Below are 17300 nucleotides of genomic sequence, written 5' to 3' on the forward strand. Positions count from 1 at the left end.
GAATGACTGGGAGAGGCAAAACCAGAGGAGATAGAAGATAAAACTTAGGGAAAGGGGAGTCAAGAATGCTGGAATCACAAACTCAAGAAGGCTTGGACATTTTAACAAAGAATGCAAACCTTTATATGCAGAGAAAATGAATTTACAAACTCCTTGTTGAAAGTTTTGCTGATGGAGAGTCTGAAAATTTTCCAGTGAGCGAATGATATCCAATGGAAATTAGAAGTACCCACTTTGACCAATAATAAAATAGCATGCTTGTCTGTTTGAGGTTTTATCATTTTATTTTACTTAACATAAACATATTTACGAGGGCGTTATTTATTTTATGCTAACTTTTTCTTTCCTTTCACAATATTTTTCTTGCAAGAGAGCTGATCTTAATCTTGCTCTGAAGGATGGGCTTCAGAGAGACCCTGAACTGGGCATTTTCTTTTGTATGTGTGTCTATTAAATTCCTTCTGCTATTTTTAAAACAATCTTCATAAAATACTTTTCATGTCAAATAACACTATCGGGAATGTTTCACTCTTGGCAGTTACTGGAAGACTTGGATGCTGTTGTACACAGTTGTGTAACACAAATCATTTTCCTTAATAGATTTTGATGTCTAGAATTGTTTCACAGTTGTGGACTGTGTTTGTTCATACTGGGCAGTGGAAATGTGGAAGAAAAGATGAACCATATGCAATGTAGACTGTTCTTTCATCTCTGAGTATGACATTGTACAGAAGTAGTAGTGCTTCTTGCCTGTGAAAACATGAAAGCAACAAATTGAAGAAGCATCCTCAGTGCATTCTGGAAATTGGCTAGATGGTGAATCTTTCTCACAAGGGAAAAGCTAAAACTTTACTGGATTTTATCTTGATCCATCCTACAGCGTTTCCATGATGATTCCACAAAAGAAGCCATATAAAAATTAGGGCAAACTTGGTTGAGCCATGTAACTTGGTGAGACTTTAAGCAAAAAAAAATTAAGCATGCCTTTATGAAATGATGTCACCCTTCCAGAGCCGCCAATAATTTATTTAATATTTTGTAGGAGGTCATGAAAAAGTAAATATTAGCTCCATTAGAGCAAGAAATTTACCTAGATCTCCCCATTTCCTGGAAGACTGGTTGGCACATAGAGTCAATAAATATTAGATAGACATTACCAGTTTACTGACTGGCTGAATTTGTCAGCTGCACTATTTCTTTCATCATGGAAATGGATAAAACTATTCAGTCTTGCAATAAAGTCTGCTCTTATCTTATGACTCAAGTATGCAAATTGACATCATCCAAGAAGGACATTCAGTTTGTGAGCTACCTTTGAAAATTTCAAAGACACCTGGTGACATCAAATGGTGAACTGTTTCTTCCACAAGCAAAGTGTCTTCTTATGCTGATATCTATTCATAGATAGAACTCCTGCCATGCTTGTCATCCATGTACCTTTTCTGTTTGTCAATAAACATCATTTGTACGTGTGCATGGTGACTCTAAACGTTTGGCTAAGAATCCTGAGAGAGAAGGCTTGCATTCTGTTGTCAAAGTTATCAAATTTATGAAGGCAAGGACCTTGAATCACAGCTTTTAAATAAGTTTCCATCAAAGAAATAGGATTAGAATATAGTGTTCTCTATTACCTAAAAATAAGTGAATTTCCAGTGAATAAGTCCTGAAATGCTTGATTGAATTTGGAAGAAAAATTTTACTTATTTTGAGAGAAATTGAAAACCTATTTAGGAAAAAAAAAATGACAGGAGTTCATTTGTTCCTGAATTAGTTTACTTGATGGAGAGTTTCTCATGCAAGAGCTATAACTTTCTATTAAAGGCTGTGTATTCACCACTATAGAAACTACTGAAAAGCCATAAGACCTTTGGGCCCAGCTGCTACTCTGGAATAGAGAATTATATGTAAATAGCTATGCAACATTTGTAATACTCGAATGAATACTGCTGCAGACAGGAGTGAATGCCATGTTTTGTCAATATTTCTGCAGAAACCACCAGATATTTAAAAACACTGGAGAACTCCTTTGAAGACTATTAATCCTGAAACCATGTTAAAGTTAAAACATGGTTCGGAAATCCTTTTCTCCTTGACATAGATAACATGAATGACACAATTCTTGCCAAAGATGTTCTCAATGACTTGAGAATAAAGGCAACTGTATGACAAGAATCTAACCTAAGTAATATTGGATAATTCTGCTATGAGCTATGGAAGTGCTAATTCCATCTGATATCATACACCTTTGTGAGTTAGGGTTTTTCCTGTTTCTCTCTTAATGAAAATATTAAGATTAATTCAGTGTGAAAGATAACAAACATTTCTCTGATAAAAACTGATTAATACTTTCCAATTGCCAGGCCAAATAATAGCAATCTTTCATTGAAATTTACTCTTGAGAATAGTTAAATTTTACTTTCATTTAACTGTAATCTTTTGGATTCACTTTGTCCTTTGCAGGAATTGACCATTAATTTTTACATTAAATGAGAGTAAGGGAGATAGTTCTTTTCGAAAATGTTTTTATATGTTATCTACATGAAGGAATTGACCATTAATTTTTACATTAAATGAGAGTAAGGGAGATAGTTCCTTTTGAAAATGTTTTTATATGTTATCTACATGAAGGAAATCATTTTCTAAACAGTAAGATGAATTGTATACAAAATTTTATGACTATATAATACATAACTTCCTAAAGTTATGTATTTTACTTTAGGGAAGTAAAAAAAAAAAGGGGAAGGAGATAAAAACACCTAATAAACTTGGAATAGAACGAAACTACCTCAGCCCAATAAAGGCATATGAAAAACCCACAGCTGACATCATAATCACAGCTAGCATCACAACTCACTAGTGAAAGACTGAAAGCTTTTCCTCTAAGATCAGAAACAAGACAAGGATGCCTTCTTTCATTGTTCCTATCAACATAGAACTGGAAGTCCCAGCCAGAGCAATTAGATAAGAAAAAGAAATAAAAGACATTCAAATTGGAAATGAACAAGTAAAATTATCTTTATTACAGAAAACATGATCTTAAATGTAGAAAATCCTAAACATTCTACCAATAAAACTGTTAAATAAACAAATTCAGCAGAGTTGCAGGATACAAAATCAACACTCAAAAATCAGTGTGTTTCTATACACTAACAATGAACAATGTGAAAGGGAAATTAAGAAAATAAAATAACATCAAACAAAATAAAATACTTAGGAATAAACTTAACCAAGGAGATGAAAGACATGTAGATGGAAAACTACAAGTTGTTGCTGAAAGAAATTAAGGAAGACACAAATAAATGGAAAAACATCCTGTGTTCATGGATTGGAAGACTTCATATTATTTAGGTGTCAATACCACATAAAGAGATCTACAAATTCAATGTAATCTCTATCAAAATCCCAAGAATGTCTTTTACAGAAAGAGTAAAATCTATCCTAAAATTCATATGGAATCTCAAGGGACCCAAAAAAGCCAAAACAATCTTGAAAAAGAACAAAATTATAGGCCTCAAACTTCCTGTTTTCAAAACTTATTACAAAGCTACAGTCATTAACAGAGTGTGGAATTGGCATAGATATAGACATATAGGCTAAGGGAATAGAAGAGAGAGCCTAGAAATAAGCTTCTCATATATGGTAAAATGATTTTCTACAAGGATGCCAATACCATACAATGGGGAAAGAACAGTCTTTTCAACAAATAGTATGGTGAAAACTGGATATCCACATGCTAAAAAATTGAAGTTGGACCTACACAAAATTAACTCGAAAAGGATTGAAGACCTAAATATAAGAGGTAAAATGATAAAATTCTTAGAAGAAAACTCTTAGGGGAAAACATTCATGATTTTGGATTTGGCAATGATTTCTTGGCTATGACACCAAAGATCACAGGCAATAAAAGAAAAAATAGATACGTTAGACTTAAATGAAAAACTTTTATGCATCAAAGGACACTATCAGAATGAAAAGGCAATGCATGGAAACAAATTTGCCAATCATATATTTGATAAGAGATTCATATGCAGAGTACATAAAAATACACATAACTAATCAAAAAACAGTCTGATCCAAAAATGGACAAAGGCCTTGAATAGACATTTCTCCAAAGAAGACATACAAATGTCCAATAAGCACGTGAAAAGATGTTCAACATCACTAATCATCTGGGAAATGCAAATCAAAACCACAATAAGATACCATCTTGCGGTCATCAGGATGGCTATTATAAACAAACAAACAAAACCCCAGAAAATAACAAGTGTAGGCAAAGATGTTGAGAAATTGGAACAATTGTGTGTTGTTGGTGAGAATGTAAAGTCTTTTAGCTTCTGTGGTAATGGTATGGCAATTCCTCAAAAAGCTAAATATAGAATTATCATATGATACAGCAATTCTCCTTCTGAAGATATAGCCAAAAGAAATGAAAGCAGGGACTCCAACAGATATTTGTAGACTCGTGTTCACAACAGCATTATTCCCAATAGCTAAAAGGTGAAAGCCACCCAAGTGTCCATTAGCAGATGAATGGGTAAACAAAATATGGTATATACGTACAGTGAAATAGTATTTGGCCTTAAAAAGGAAAGAAATTCTGACGCGCTACAACATGGATGAAACTTGAGGACATTATACTAAGTGAAACAAGCAAGTCACAAAAGCACAAATACGGTATTTTTCTACTTATCTGAGGAATCTAGAGTAGTCAAATTCATAGAGACACAAAGTTGAATGGTGGTTGCCAGGGACTGGAGGGAAGGAAGAATGAGGAGTAATTGTTTCGTGCGTATGGAGTTTCAGTTGGGGAAAATTAAAAAAAATATGGAGTTGGATGATGGTGGTGGTTGCATAACAATGCAAATGTATTTAATATCTCAGAACTGTATACTTAAAAATGGTTAAAGTGGGGGCCAGCCTGGTGGCATAGTGGTTAAGTTCCCATGCTCTGCTTCAGCAGCCTGGGGTTCACGGGCTCGGATCCCGGGTGAAGACCTACACACTGTTCATCAAGCCATGCTGTGGCGACATCCCATATACAAAATAGAGGAAGAATGGCACAGATGTTAGCTTAGGGACAATCTTCCTCAAGCAAAAAGAGGAAGATTGGCAACAGATGTTAGCTCAGGGCCAATCTTCGTCACTAAAAAAAAAAAAAAAGGTTAAAATGATAAATTTTATGTCGTGTATATTTTTCCACAATTTTTCAAAAAAAAAAGCAGAATTTATCATTAGGTAAAGACTACAGCTGTGCCTCACAGACCTTTTAGGAGGAATAGAGATGTGCATTATTAATATAGGCCCAGGCAAAATTGTGAAATAAGTGGTTTGCTTTTAATATCTTCTACCTTGCCCTTTCTAGGTTTTTCCTAATTCTTACATTTTCTTTTTTTTGTGTGTGTGGGGAAGATCAGCCCTGAGCTAACAATCACGCTAATCCTCCTCTTTTTGCTGAGGAAGATCGGCTCTGAGCTAACATCTACTGCCAATCCTCCTCCTTTTTTTTTTTTTTCCCCCGCAAAGCCCCAGTAAATAGGTGTATGTCATAGTTGCACATCTTTCTAGTTGCTGTATGTGGGACGCAGCCTCAACGTGGCCAGAGAAGTGGTGCGTAGGTGCGTGCCGGGGATCCAAACCCGGGTCGCCAATAGCGGAGCGCATACACTTAACCGCTAAGCCACGGGGCTGGCCCCTAATTCTTACATTTTCTCTGTCTTCTAAGAGCTTTATATTGTGATGATCTACCCATACCATACTTTACTGAGTTAATCCTGAGCTCTGCACCAATTTCTTCACCATTACCACGACTAAAACTTTATTCCATCCCATTTTCTCAGAAACATGCCCTAAGTTAACTATCACTTGGGAATATAATTTAATATTTTTTTCCCATTATGGTATTAGTGATTGAATGTATGAGGAAGTCTTCAGTGAATTTTTAATGAGAGAATCTGGCACTGTGAAAACCAATTCAGGAGATAATTAGACCTTCCAAGTAACCTCAAATCACAACATGGAGATACCCTCCCTCTTAGACTATGATACATCTGACTTTTGGGATCCTAAAATTAAAAACAAAATAATAAATTCCATAAGTTAAAAAGGCCCAGGAACATGGGTTCCTGCATACCACCCCTTACTGTTCCATATACTGTCTACCTGTGGCATTACTCAACACAATTTAGTGATGGCTGTGGTAGAAGAAATCTACATGGAGGCAGATTTTAGTATAGCAAATCGTTTCAGATTCAAGTGGAGATATGTGGCGTATGGAATTAAAAGGCAAATCAGCCACAATTCAAGGAAAATTGTTCAAATGGTTTAAAATATACAATTCTCTAGTGGGCAGAAAATGAATACTTAGAAAATTTTCTGATGCATTTTTGAATAATCCAGCAGTTATTTGAAGTTCTCATGATTGCTTTTTTTTATAAGAATTAGTTGAAAATGTATGCTCATTAGATTCATTTTATAACAAAAAGAACCCCTGTTGAGACTGCTTAGAGGGAAAAATGTTTTATTTAGCTGTTTTTCTCGTTCTAATACATCGAGAATTCATCATCATTATACTTGTGTATTAAAAAGAACAAAGAACATTGCAAACAGTTGTTCACTAAGTAATTGTAATGCAAGATAATTTCATGGTATTTAAAAAATGTTTGACACCTATGCGAGAATATGTGTACATTTTGTACACATATTGCTGAAATATGGTGATAAAAATAATTCAGAATATTTTACAGTCACAGATTGTTGTAGAAATTTCTGGGAACTAAAGGAAATTTGAAAACAGATACATATTTTTATGCAGATACATACATAGCTAATTGAATGACATGCACACGTATATAAATATATGAATAACTATATAATTTAGTTCATTTTTTGTTCAACCAGATTTCCTGGACTACTAGGGTTCCAGGAGGTAATAACTGTGATATTCCGGCTATTCTAAATATTTCAAAGGCCTTATGGCAATTGTAAATTTAACCATGATATGATTCATAGACTAATCAAATTTCTTAGCTTTTGGATAGAATGACATCAATTCCAGCTGGAAATGCTGGTTTCCTCAGGCTGACTAGTAACTCTGAAAGACCTCTAATTCTGGGTCTTTGATACAAATGGGACAGTGAATTAACAATTAGGACTGAGAACAGAGCTTTAAGAGCTCATGCTCTGGAGTCAGAAAGGCCTGGGTTTCAATCCTGGCCCCAGCACTCACCAGCTGTTCTATCTTGGGCAAGTTACTTCATGTCTCTAACACATTATCTAAGTTTCCTCATTTTTAAAATGGAAGAAAATGCCTGCTTCCTAAGGTTGTTGTAAGGAATAAATAAACTACGATAAGTAGAAGGCCTAGCACAGAACAAACCACCTCAATAAATTGTAGCTATTAAAATCCCCTTAATGATTACAGAATAATAGCTGGTTGGTAAAACCTTTCAAAATAGGAGTAAAATTACTCCAGGAGTAAAACTATTAAAATAGACAGTTGGTAATAAAGCAGGTTTAGTTAATGTTGTTTAAATGTGACATTTCTAAACCAGCTTTCAGTACTCATGTGGATGATCTCAAGAATATGCACCAGACATATGTGTTATTATTATTAAATAATATTTTGTCCAAAATATGATTAAATAAAAATTATGTTTTCGTAACTGGATTGCCAAGCACTGACTGTTAACCAGTATATTTACTCCCACTATGGCTAATGCAACCAGCAGGGCAAGAACAAACTTGTCAAGGAAAATCTCCACTGCTGCTGACGACTACAACCCAGGTAGGGGCTATTTGTGGGTGAGACAATCTATTTTTTAGAGAGTGACATTTGCAGAGGTTGAATAATGGAATAAAGCCCTGCCTGGGTGGTTATTGTGAATAACCAAGTCCAAATCCTTCTGCTTCTCCCAAGCCTCTTGGATCACTTACATCCAGAGAAAAAGAAAAAAAAAGAGCCAGAAAATGCCTTTGTTGTGATAAAAGCGCTAAGAATTTCCAGAACATTGAGATTCAACAAGGAGGTGCTATGCTTGATTCCAGGGGTCCATCACAGCATCCGCAGATGGTTGAGTTTCAATCAGAGAGGCCTCTGTGATTTGGTCTGCCCAAACCTGAAATTCTGATATGCCTGGATGGCAGGTATATTGAGGTAGAGTTGAAGATGTGACCTTAATAATAATTCCTGCACTTTATGGTGCCTAAGAGTTGTAAAGTATGTTTATATTCATTATGTCATTAGATCCTAGTAGCAGTTGTTTGAGGGAGACAGAGCATGAGGTCATTATTCTAATCTTACAAGTGAAGAACAGGGCTTGCTGTGGTTGAGTGGTTTAGCTAAGGCACTCAGTTAATAAGAGAAAAAAAACCAGGATTAGGTCCTCAGTCTTCTGACCTCAGGTGGCATTCTTTCTACTTGACCACATTGATTTTTGTGTGTGGTGATTTATTAGAATGTTGTATGCAAAAAAAGCTTTGCATGAATAAAGTAGACTTAAAATGTGAAAAATAATCCTTATGTTAATCTATATTTGTCATTTGTTGCTAAGCTTTCTTTTTCTACTATTGCCTTATTTCTTAAGAAGCCAAATGGGATGCTGAAAGCTAATTTCTTTTTTCTCTCATTAGGCTCGAATTATGAAAGATGTGATTTTGAGGACGGGCTTTGTAGTATGACACAAGATCAGAGTCTGAGACTTGGTTGGACAAAGACAAATGGGATGACTGGTCTGTCTCCTCCGTTTTATGATCACAATGGTGATACGTCTGGTAAATGCTTTGAACTTCTTTCTTTCATTTTTTTTGTCAAGTGGTCAGTTAAGACAGTAGAATCTTAGCTGATATTTAGATATTAATAATTATAATATCTAATTTTATGCATTCTGTAATCATTTTCAAGATATTTATGACTCTAAAATATCACATTGGATTCTCATAATTGGGTTCCTGGGGTCTCAAAGTCTATCGAGACAATAATTGGGATTTTTCCAGCTATTTTGACTCTTTATAGAAATTGTAGAATTTAAACATGATGATACTACACAGATTAATTGGTCTACTTTCTTTGCATTTGGCTAGACTGCTATCAACTCTGTCTAGTAACACTTGTTTTCTCAGGCTGACTAGAAAACTCCAGTGGGCTGCTTTACTAGTCTCTTAGGTGGCTCTGGAACCAGACATGTATTCATTTGTTTATTTGTCAACTAATGAACTTCTGCCACCATTTTGTGCCAGGTGATTAAGACATTTCAGTGAGCACAATTTGACTCCATGTCTGCTCTCATCTAATGGCTTATACATGAAAAGAAAAGAGGTAATATATTGCCTGGTATAACTAACTGAAGGCTAGTGATTTTTTAATAAAAGTGATGTTTCTCTCAAGTAAACACAATTGAATGTTACTATGAGTATTTCCCTAGAGATAATTTAAAGCAAGCACGTGTTCAGGCTTTCGATGTTAATTATTTGGAAATGTTTACATAAATACTTGTGGATTAGAATCCTGACTCCACACTTACTAGCTATATGATCTTGAGCAATTAATTTTTTTAAGCCTTGGTTTTCTCAACTTTAAGAGGGGGAATAAAGGTGCTTAGTTCATAGGGTAGTTGATTTAAGAGCTAAATGAGATATTGTTGGTAAAAACTTATAAAATATCCGACACTCAAAAAAAGTAGGTATTTAGTACATTTCTGAATAATTTTGGTGTTCCTCGCTTCAACTTCTAAGTAAGATGGAGTTTCTTATTTTGCTTGGCTTTGATGTCAAAATACTTTTTTTAAAGAATTTTTAATAATTGTTAGGAGCAAGCCAACTTTATCACAAAAAGAGGGACAAGCGTCACAAACAGGACCAATGACTCACTGCAATGTATAAAACTTTTATTGTGGATTCAGTTATGTTAGATGATGATATTGAATCTGGTTCCCAACTTTTAGCCATTGCAATGCCTTGTGAATTGCTCTCGTTTGGACTCTCCCCACTGTTTCTTCCTTTTACTTAGAAGAATTTTTACAGCATACATTTATTTACTCTAGTCTTCTTCATGGGCAGAATACCCGATCTTTTCTCTTTTTTTTTTTTTTTATGCTTTAATGATTATTTTTTTGTTTGTTTGTTTGTTTTTGTTTATTGCAGTAACATTGGTTTATAACATTGTAAAAATTTCAGGTGTACATCATTGTACTTCTATTTCTGCATGGGTTACATCATGTTCACCACCAAAATACTAATTGCAACCCATCACCACACACATGTACCAAATTATCCCTTTCACCCTCCTCCCTCCCCCCTTCCCCTCTGGTAACCACCAATCCAATCTCTGTCCCTATGTGTTTGTTTATTGTTGTTATTATCTACTACTTAATGAAGGAAATCATGCGGTATTTGATCTTCTCCCTCTGACTTATTTCACTTTGCATTATTCTCCTTTTTTATATGTGGCTCTTACTCTCTTCTTCTTGCTTACTCCTTACCTTGGAGTTAGACAACATCAGAATCTCTGTCATTGTGCTTCCCTCTTTCCTTCCTTCCTCCTTTTCTTCCCTCTTTCTTCCTTCTCTTTTCTCATTTTGCCATGCTAATTTTTTGATAGCCTAGCCATGAGATAAAATAGGGGCAATTCACATCAAAATTGGGATGTTAATATAGGTAGACACAGTTTTAGCTGTGACACTTGGATTGACTTAAGATCTCTGGAGTCAGACTAGGTGGATTTGAATACTGGCACTGTCAACCTGCTAGATGAATGGTCTCAGTTTCCTCCTCTGTAAAGTGGAATAATAATAATAATACAAGACTCATAGAGAAAGCGGGGCGAAATATGGCCTGGCCTGATTACTGAAGGTGGGTGATTTTAATAATAGTGATGCATCTTTTGTAATTACAATTAAATGTTAAAATATGAGTATTTCTCAAGAGATAATTTTAAATAAGCAAATGTTCTGCTTTTAAATGTTAGCTGTTTGAAAATGTTTATGGAAAAATAGTCTTGTTGGAATCTTGACTCCATTTGAAAATCCTTATTTCATGACTAATTAATAAAATTTTTGATTAACTTACTCTTGAAATAATTTGCCAGTGCTCCAAAATAATATTTTTCATGGGGTAATCAATGCCTTGAGAAGTTTTCAGAACTAAGGTTGAAAATCTATTAGAACATTAAACACATCACTATGTCAATATTTGAAGTCTACTCAAGCTCAGGGCACAGTGATTAAAACGTAGTATTGATTTTTAAAAGTATATAGCATTACATTTAAATAGTATACAATGCAAACACATCTTTGCAATGATAGTAAAACTTTATTTTTTAAAAAAAGAATGGAATATAAGAGTTTTTCTTATAACTCTTGTAAGAATATAAAGAGTTCTAAATAATTTTGGAGTTCAACTAATATTAAAGGTGATGCATGAGGTTTTTAAAATGTATAATCCACTGTAAATCTAAAATGTGTAGGTTATCAAAGATAAAAAATAATTTATTTGAAAAGTTAACATTTCCCTTTATACCACAGATTATTTTTCTCATTTGAGTATTTAAAATCAGGTTTAAATGGGAATATTAGAACTTTTGTTATTTTGACCAATTGTTAAATTGGATCTAAAATCCATGTATTATATTTTGAAACACACACACTATTAAACAGCACCCAGTCTTTTAATGTTGTTCTAGGAGGGTGTGATGGTCTTAGCCTAGGACTGGATGCCCTTTGCTAGTCTCCACAGCCACACCTGTGGTGACTCATTGCTGGGGCATTTCTTTGTCTGTGGGATTGTTGGGTAGCACATAAAGGTTTCATCTACCTACACTGTGTTTCTTAATTCATGGCCATATTAACTCTATTTTCCCTAGTAAGCTATAAATAGGGTCTATGTGCCCACTTATTTTTTATTTGTATAATTGTTTCCCCTGACAGTTTATTATAAAAATTTTAAAGCATATTAAAAAGTTGAAAAATTTTACTGTGAATAGCCATATCCCCACCGCATAGGTTATACAATTACTGTATTTGTTTTATCAAGTATCTATCCATCTACCCATCCCTTTCTCCATCCATCAATCCATCTTATTTTTTGTGTGTGTGAGGAAGATTAGCCCTCCTCTTTTTGCTGAGCGAGATTGGCCGTGGGCTAACATCCATGCCCATTTTCCTCTACCTTATATGGGACGCCACCACAGCATGGCTTGATAAGCAGTCTGTGGGTGTGCGCCCAGGATCTGAACCTGTGAACCCTGGGCTGCTGAAGTGGAGTGCGCGCACTTAACCACTACGCCACCAGGCCAGCCCCTGTGAAGGTTTATGTTTTTAATTCTCTTTGGTAAATACCTAGAAGTGAAATACTGTGTCAATGAATGGTTGTAACATTTCACACTCCCACTGACAATATATGAGACTTCTCATTGTTCTACACGTTTGTCAATATTTGGTGTTTACTGTTTTCATTTTGATTGTTCCACTAGGTGTATAGTGGTATTTCATTGTCGTTTGAATTTAAACTTTCCTGGTAACTATTGATATTGATCACTTTTACATAGGAATATTGACTATTTATATACCTTCTTTTGTGAATTTTCTGCTCACATATTTTCCTGTTTTTTTTTAATCAGGCTACTTGTCTTTTTATGAATGAGTTGTATTTGTTTATAAAATAAGCTCTATTTTTTAGAAGTTTTAGTTTCACAGCAAAATTCAGCAGAAGTCACAGAGATTTCTCATATACTTACTCTCTGACCCCACATACACACAGCCTCCCCACTATGAAAATCCCACACTGAAGTGGTACATTTGTTATAATCAATGAACCTACATGGATACATCATTATCACCCAAAGTCCATAGTTTATATTGCAGTTCACTCTTGGTGTTTTATATTCTACGGGTTTGGGCAAATGTATGATGACATGTATTCACCATTATATTACCATACAGAATAATTTCTCTGCCTTAAAAATCCTCTGTGCTCTGCCTGTTCATCCCTCCCTCCCTACTAACCCCTGGCAACCACTGATCATTTCACTCCCCGCCTAGTTTTGCCTTTTCTAGAATGTCATATAGTTGGAATCATACAGTATGTAGCCTTTTCAGATTGACTTCTTTCACTTAGTAATATGCATTTAAGTTTCCTCCTCTTTTTGCGGCTTGATAGCTCATTCCTGTTAACACTGAGTAATATTCCAGTGTCTGGATGTATCACGGTTTATCCATTCACCTACTGAAGGGTCTCTTGCTTGCTTCCACATTTTGGCAATTATGAATAAAGCTGCTATCAACATCCATGAACAGGTTTTTGTGTGGACATAAGTTTTCAACTCCTTTGTGTAAATACCAAGGAGCATGATTGCTGGATTGTATAATGAAAGAGTGTTTAGTTTTGTAAGAAACTGCCCAACTATCTTCCAAAGTAGCTGTACCATTTTGCATTCCCACCAGCAATGAATGAGACCAGTTTTTATATATCTTGGATTTTTGTGTATCCAAGATATATATTTTTATATACTTTTTGATATTTGATTTTGATGTATTTTTATATGTCTTGGATTCCCATCTTTTGTAAGATTTATGTTTACAAATATTTTCTCCAATTCTGTGGAATATGTACTCATCTTTTTATTGATATTTTTTAGTGAGTAGGTCTTTAATTTTTATGAAATCCATTTTTGTCTCTTATGTTTTACTGTGTCAAACCTGTTGACAGGAAGTTGTTCTTAATAGTTACTTACCCTTTCAATGTCTGTAGAATGTGTAGCATCAATTCCTCTTATTCATGCTGTTGGTTAATTGTGTTTTCTCGCCTTTCCTCTGTATTTCTCTTCTCTTCTACTTTGGATTTTCTTTGCTCTTTTTTTTTTTCTTATTTCTTAAGGCGGTATTTTTGATTCACCAATTTTTAAATATCATATGTTCATTATTCAGTTCAAACATTTTCTAATTTTCCTTGTGATTTATTCTTTCTTTGACCCATGAATTATTTAGAAGTGTGTTGTTGAGTTTCTAAATATTTGTGGGTTTTCTCCGTGTTATTGTTGACTTCTAATTTAATTACATTTTGGTTAGAGAACATTCTTTTTTTATTTTTGGTGAGGAGATCAGCCCTGTGCTAACATCTGCCAATCCTCCTCTGTTTTTGCTGAGGAAGACTGGCCCTGGGCTAACATCCGTGCCCATCTTCCTCCACTTTATATGGGATGCCGCCATAACATGGCTTGCCAAGCAGTGCATCGGTGCATGCCCGGGATCCAAACCGGCGAACCCCAGGCCGCCGCAGCGAAGCGCGCGCACTCAACCGCTTGCGCCACCGGGCCGGCCCTGAGAGAACATTCTTTCATTTCAATCTTTTAAAACATTGTGAGATTTATTTCATGATGCAGGATATAATCTGTATTGGCAAAAATATTATGTGAATTTGAAAAGAATGTGTATTCTGAAGTTATTGGGTATAGTGGTCTCTAACTATCAATTAAGTTAAGGTTGTAAAATAGTGTTTAAGTCATCTGTCTTTATAGATTTCTTGATTAGTTCTGTCAATTGCTGAGAGAAGGGTGTGAAAATCTCTTATAATGATTTTGGAATTGTCTATTTTGCCCTTTATGTGAGTTAATTTTTGTTTTGTATATTTTGAAGCTCTACTATTAGATGTAAATACATATTATTTGTTATGCCTTCCTCATATATTGACCCTTTTGTTATAATAAAGTGTCCTTCTTTATCTCTGCCAATAAGATTTATCTTAAAGTCTATTAAATCTGATGTTGATATAGCCACTTTTGCTTTCTTATGCTGTTTTTATGGTGTACTTTTTCTTTTCATTTGTTTTCAACCTATCTGTGTCTTTATACTTAAAAAATGTGTCTCTTATAGGCAGCATATAGTGGAATCTTGCTTTTGATTCCATTCTGATAATTCTTTGCATTGGAATTTTTAATCCCTTTTATTTAATGTAATTATTGGTATTGCTTGATTTATGTCTACATTTTATTGTTTTCTGTTTGAGCATGTTGTTTTTGGTCCTTCTGTTCCCCTTTCCTGCCTTCTTTGGAATTATTTGAATATTTTTAAAAAACTCTGTTTCAATTGACTTTTTAGGTATACATGTTAACATTTCACTTTAGTGGTTAGTGTAGGGACTATGGCATGTACTCTTAATTCTTTGCAGTCTACTTAAAATCTATATTGTAAAACTACACATATAATGTAGACAACTTAGAAAAATATAGGTCCATTTGTTGCTTTCTCACTGACCTTTATTTTATAGTGTTCACATGTATTACATCTATAATCTACATACATTATAAATCCCACAAGTCAATGTTATAATTATTTCTTTAAACATTATTAGAAATAATTTAAGAAGAAAATATTCTTTCATTACATTTATTATTTGCAATACTCTTCATTCCTCTGAGTCTCTGAGTTTGTCTCTAGTATCATTTCTCTTAGCTTGAAGAATTTTCTTTAGTATTTCCTACAGTCCAGTTCTGCTGATGATAAATTATGTTAGTTTTCCTTTTCTGAAAATGTCTTTATTTTCTCATCATTCTTGAAATATAGTCTCCTTGGATATAGAATTTTTCATGGGCATTTTAGCTCTTCTAGTGCTTTAAAGATATTATTTCACTATTTTCTGGCCTCCCTACTTTCTGATGTGATATTGACAATTATTCAAATTATTGTTTTGCTCTATTTTAATATATCTTTAATTTTTGATGCTTTGAAGATTTGATTTATTATCATGTGCCTAAGCATAAGATTTTTTTTAAGTACCGCTTGGATTAAATAAGCTTCATGAATCTGAAATTATGTTTTTCCACTAACCTTGGAAAGTATTCTGCCCTTATTTATTGTTTTTTTTTTTTTTTTTCCCTTATTCTCTCTTCCTCTTCTTCTTGGACTTCAATCACCAATATGTTAGACAGCAGGTCTAACATATTCTTATTGAGGGTCTCATCATATATTTTGATTATGTTTTCTCTGTTTTTCACATTGAACAATTTCAGTTGATCTATCTCTAAGTTCTGTGATTCTTTCCTTTGTCATTTTCATTATGCTGATAAGCCCATCCGATGATTTAAAAAATTATTTTTAGATATTGTATAAGTATTTTCATTTGGTTGCTTTTAAATTGTTTTTAATTTCACTACTATAATTTCTTATCTTTTCATTCATTATGAGCATATTTTCCTTTACCTCATTGAGCATAATTATAGTCACAGTTTTAAAATTCTTGTCTGCATTATCTTAGAATTGCTCTCTGTTTATTGTTTCTTCCCCTGATATGGTCATATTTCCCTGATTCTTTGTCTGTCAAATAATTTTGGATTGTATACTTGACATTGTGAATATTAATATTGTGGAGGATCTGGATTCTGTTATATTCCTTAAGAGAATGTTGATGATTTGTTTTGTTTAAGTGGGTAATTAACTTTCCTAGACTCAAATTGAAAACTTTGTTTGGTTTGTTATGGGTAGCAGTTCAGATATCAGTTTAGTTCTTTCAGCTTTAGCTGTAAGATGTGCTTCCTGCATATGCATGTTTCATTTTTAGCTAGAGATTTGGGCAGAGTTTATTCATAGAACATGGGACACCCCTCTTTCTGGCTTTCTTTTTTCTAGAATTCTTCTCTTAATTTATGGTGAACCTGGCTGCCCTGAGCTCCTTTCTCTGCTTCTTCAGGCCAAGGAGGCAGCAGCCTTTCTATGAGAGTTTTAGTATAACATCAGCTGCAACTGCAGCCTAACCTCAGGCTAAAGCTTGAGGGAACCCAACTTGTTCTGATCCTTTCCTCAAAGTTTCTATTCCCATAAAAATATGCTTTTTTTCTTTTGTCTTTAAAGCCTCAACTGAGGTCCCGACTTTTAGGTTTTTCATGTTTTTAAATATAAGCATTATATTTATCACCAGGTTTTTTAAGCTGAGTTTTCTAATGCCAGCATGTCCTAAAGTGCTCTATCCTGCCCTTTCTGACAGGCACTAGGAACTATAGTCCGTTCCCTAATACTTGACAAGCTGCATTACTTAGACAGTTAGTTGGATTATTTTATTGAGAATAAACAGCAAACGACTAACAATGGAGAAAGGAACCTAACATCCTCACTCTCTAGATCAAGTTTTTGCAGCTTGTATACTCTTAATATCTATTTATTTTGAAGTCAGTGAAAAATTAATGTTCATTTATTTTTTTGTATCTATTATTTCAAAAACTTTTCATTGAGTATTTACATTTCTCCACATACTATTCTAGGACCTGCAGATATAATAGTGGACAAGAACACAGCTCTTATTCCCAGTGAATTTGCAGT

The 17300-nt window shown here is 34.2% G+C and overlaps 1 protein-coding gene across 8 annotated transcripts in view; it reads left to right on the forward strand.

Annotated features, from left to right (window-relative positions):
• MALRD1 (MAM and LDL receptor class A domain containing 1) overlaps nucleotides 1-17300 on the forward strand; it is an 847485-nt gene that overhangs the window by 146179 nt on the left and 684006 nt on the right. For 6 of the 8 annotated variants that reach the window (XM_058532519.1, XM_058532517.1, XM_058532520.1 and 3 more), the window contains one exon: nucleotides 8629-8769. In XM_058532519.1, coding sequence (XP_058388502.1) covers nucleotides 8673-8769 — 97 coding nt within the window. In that variant the 5' untranslated portion in view covers nucleotides 8629-8672. Of the gene's footprint in view, nucleotides 1-7661; nucleotides 7784-8628; nucleotides 8770-17300 lie in introns of those variants that run through there. The other 2 variants (XM_058532516.1, XM_058532522.1) reach the window with 2 other exon arrangements.

This window comes from Diceros bicornis, chromosome 36, assembly GCF_020826845.1.
Source record: "Diceros bicornis minor isolate mBicDic1 chromosome 36, mDicBic1.mat.cur, whole genome shotgun sequence".
NCBI lineage: Eukaryota > Metazoa > Chordata > Mammalia > Perissodactyla > Rhinocerotidae > Diceros > Diceros bicornis.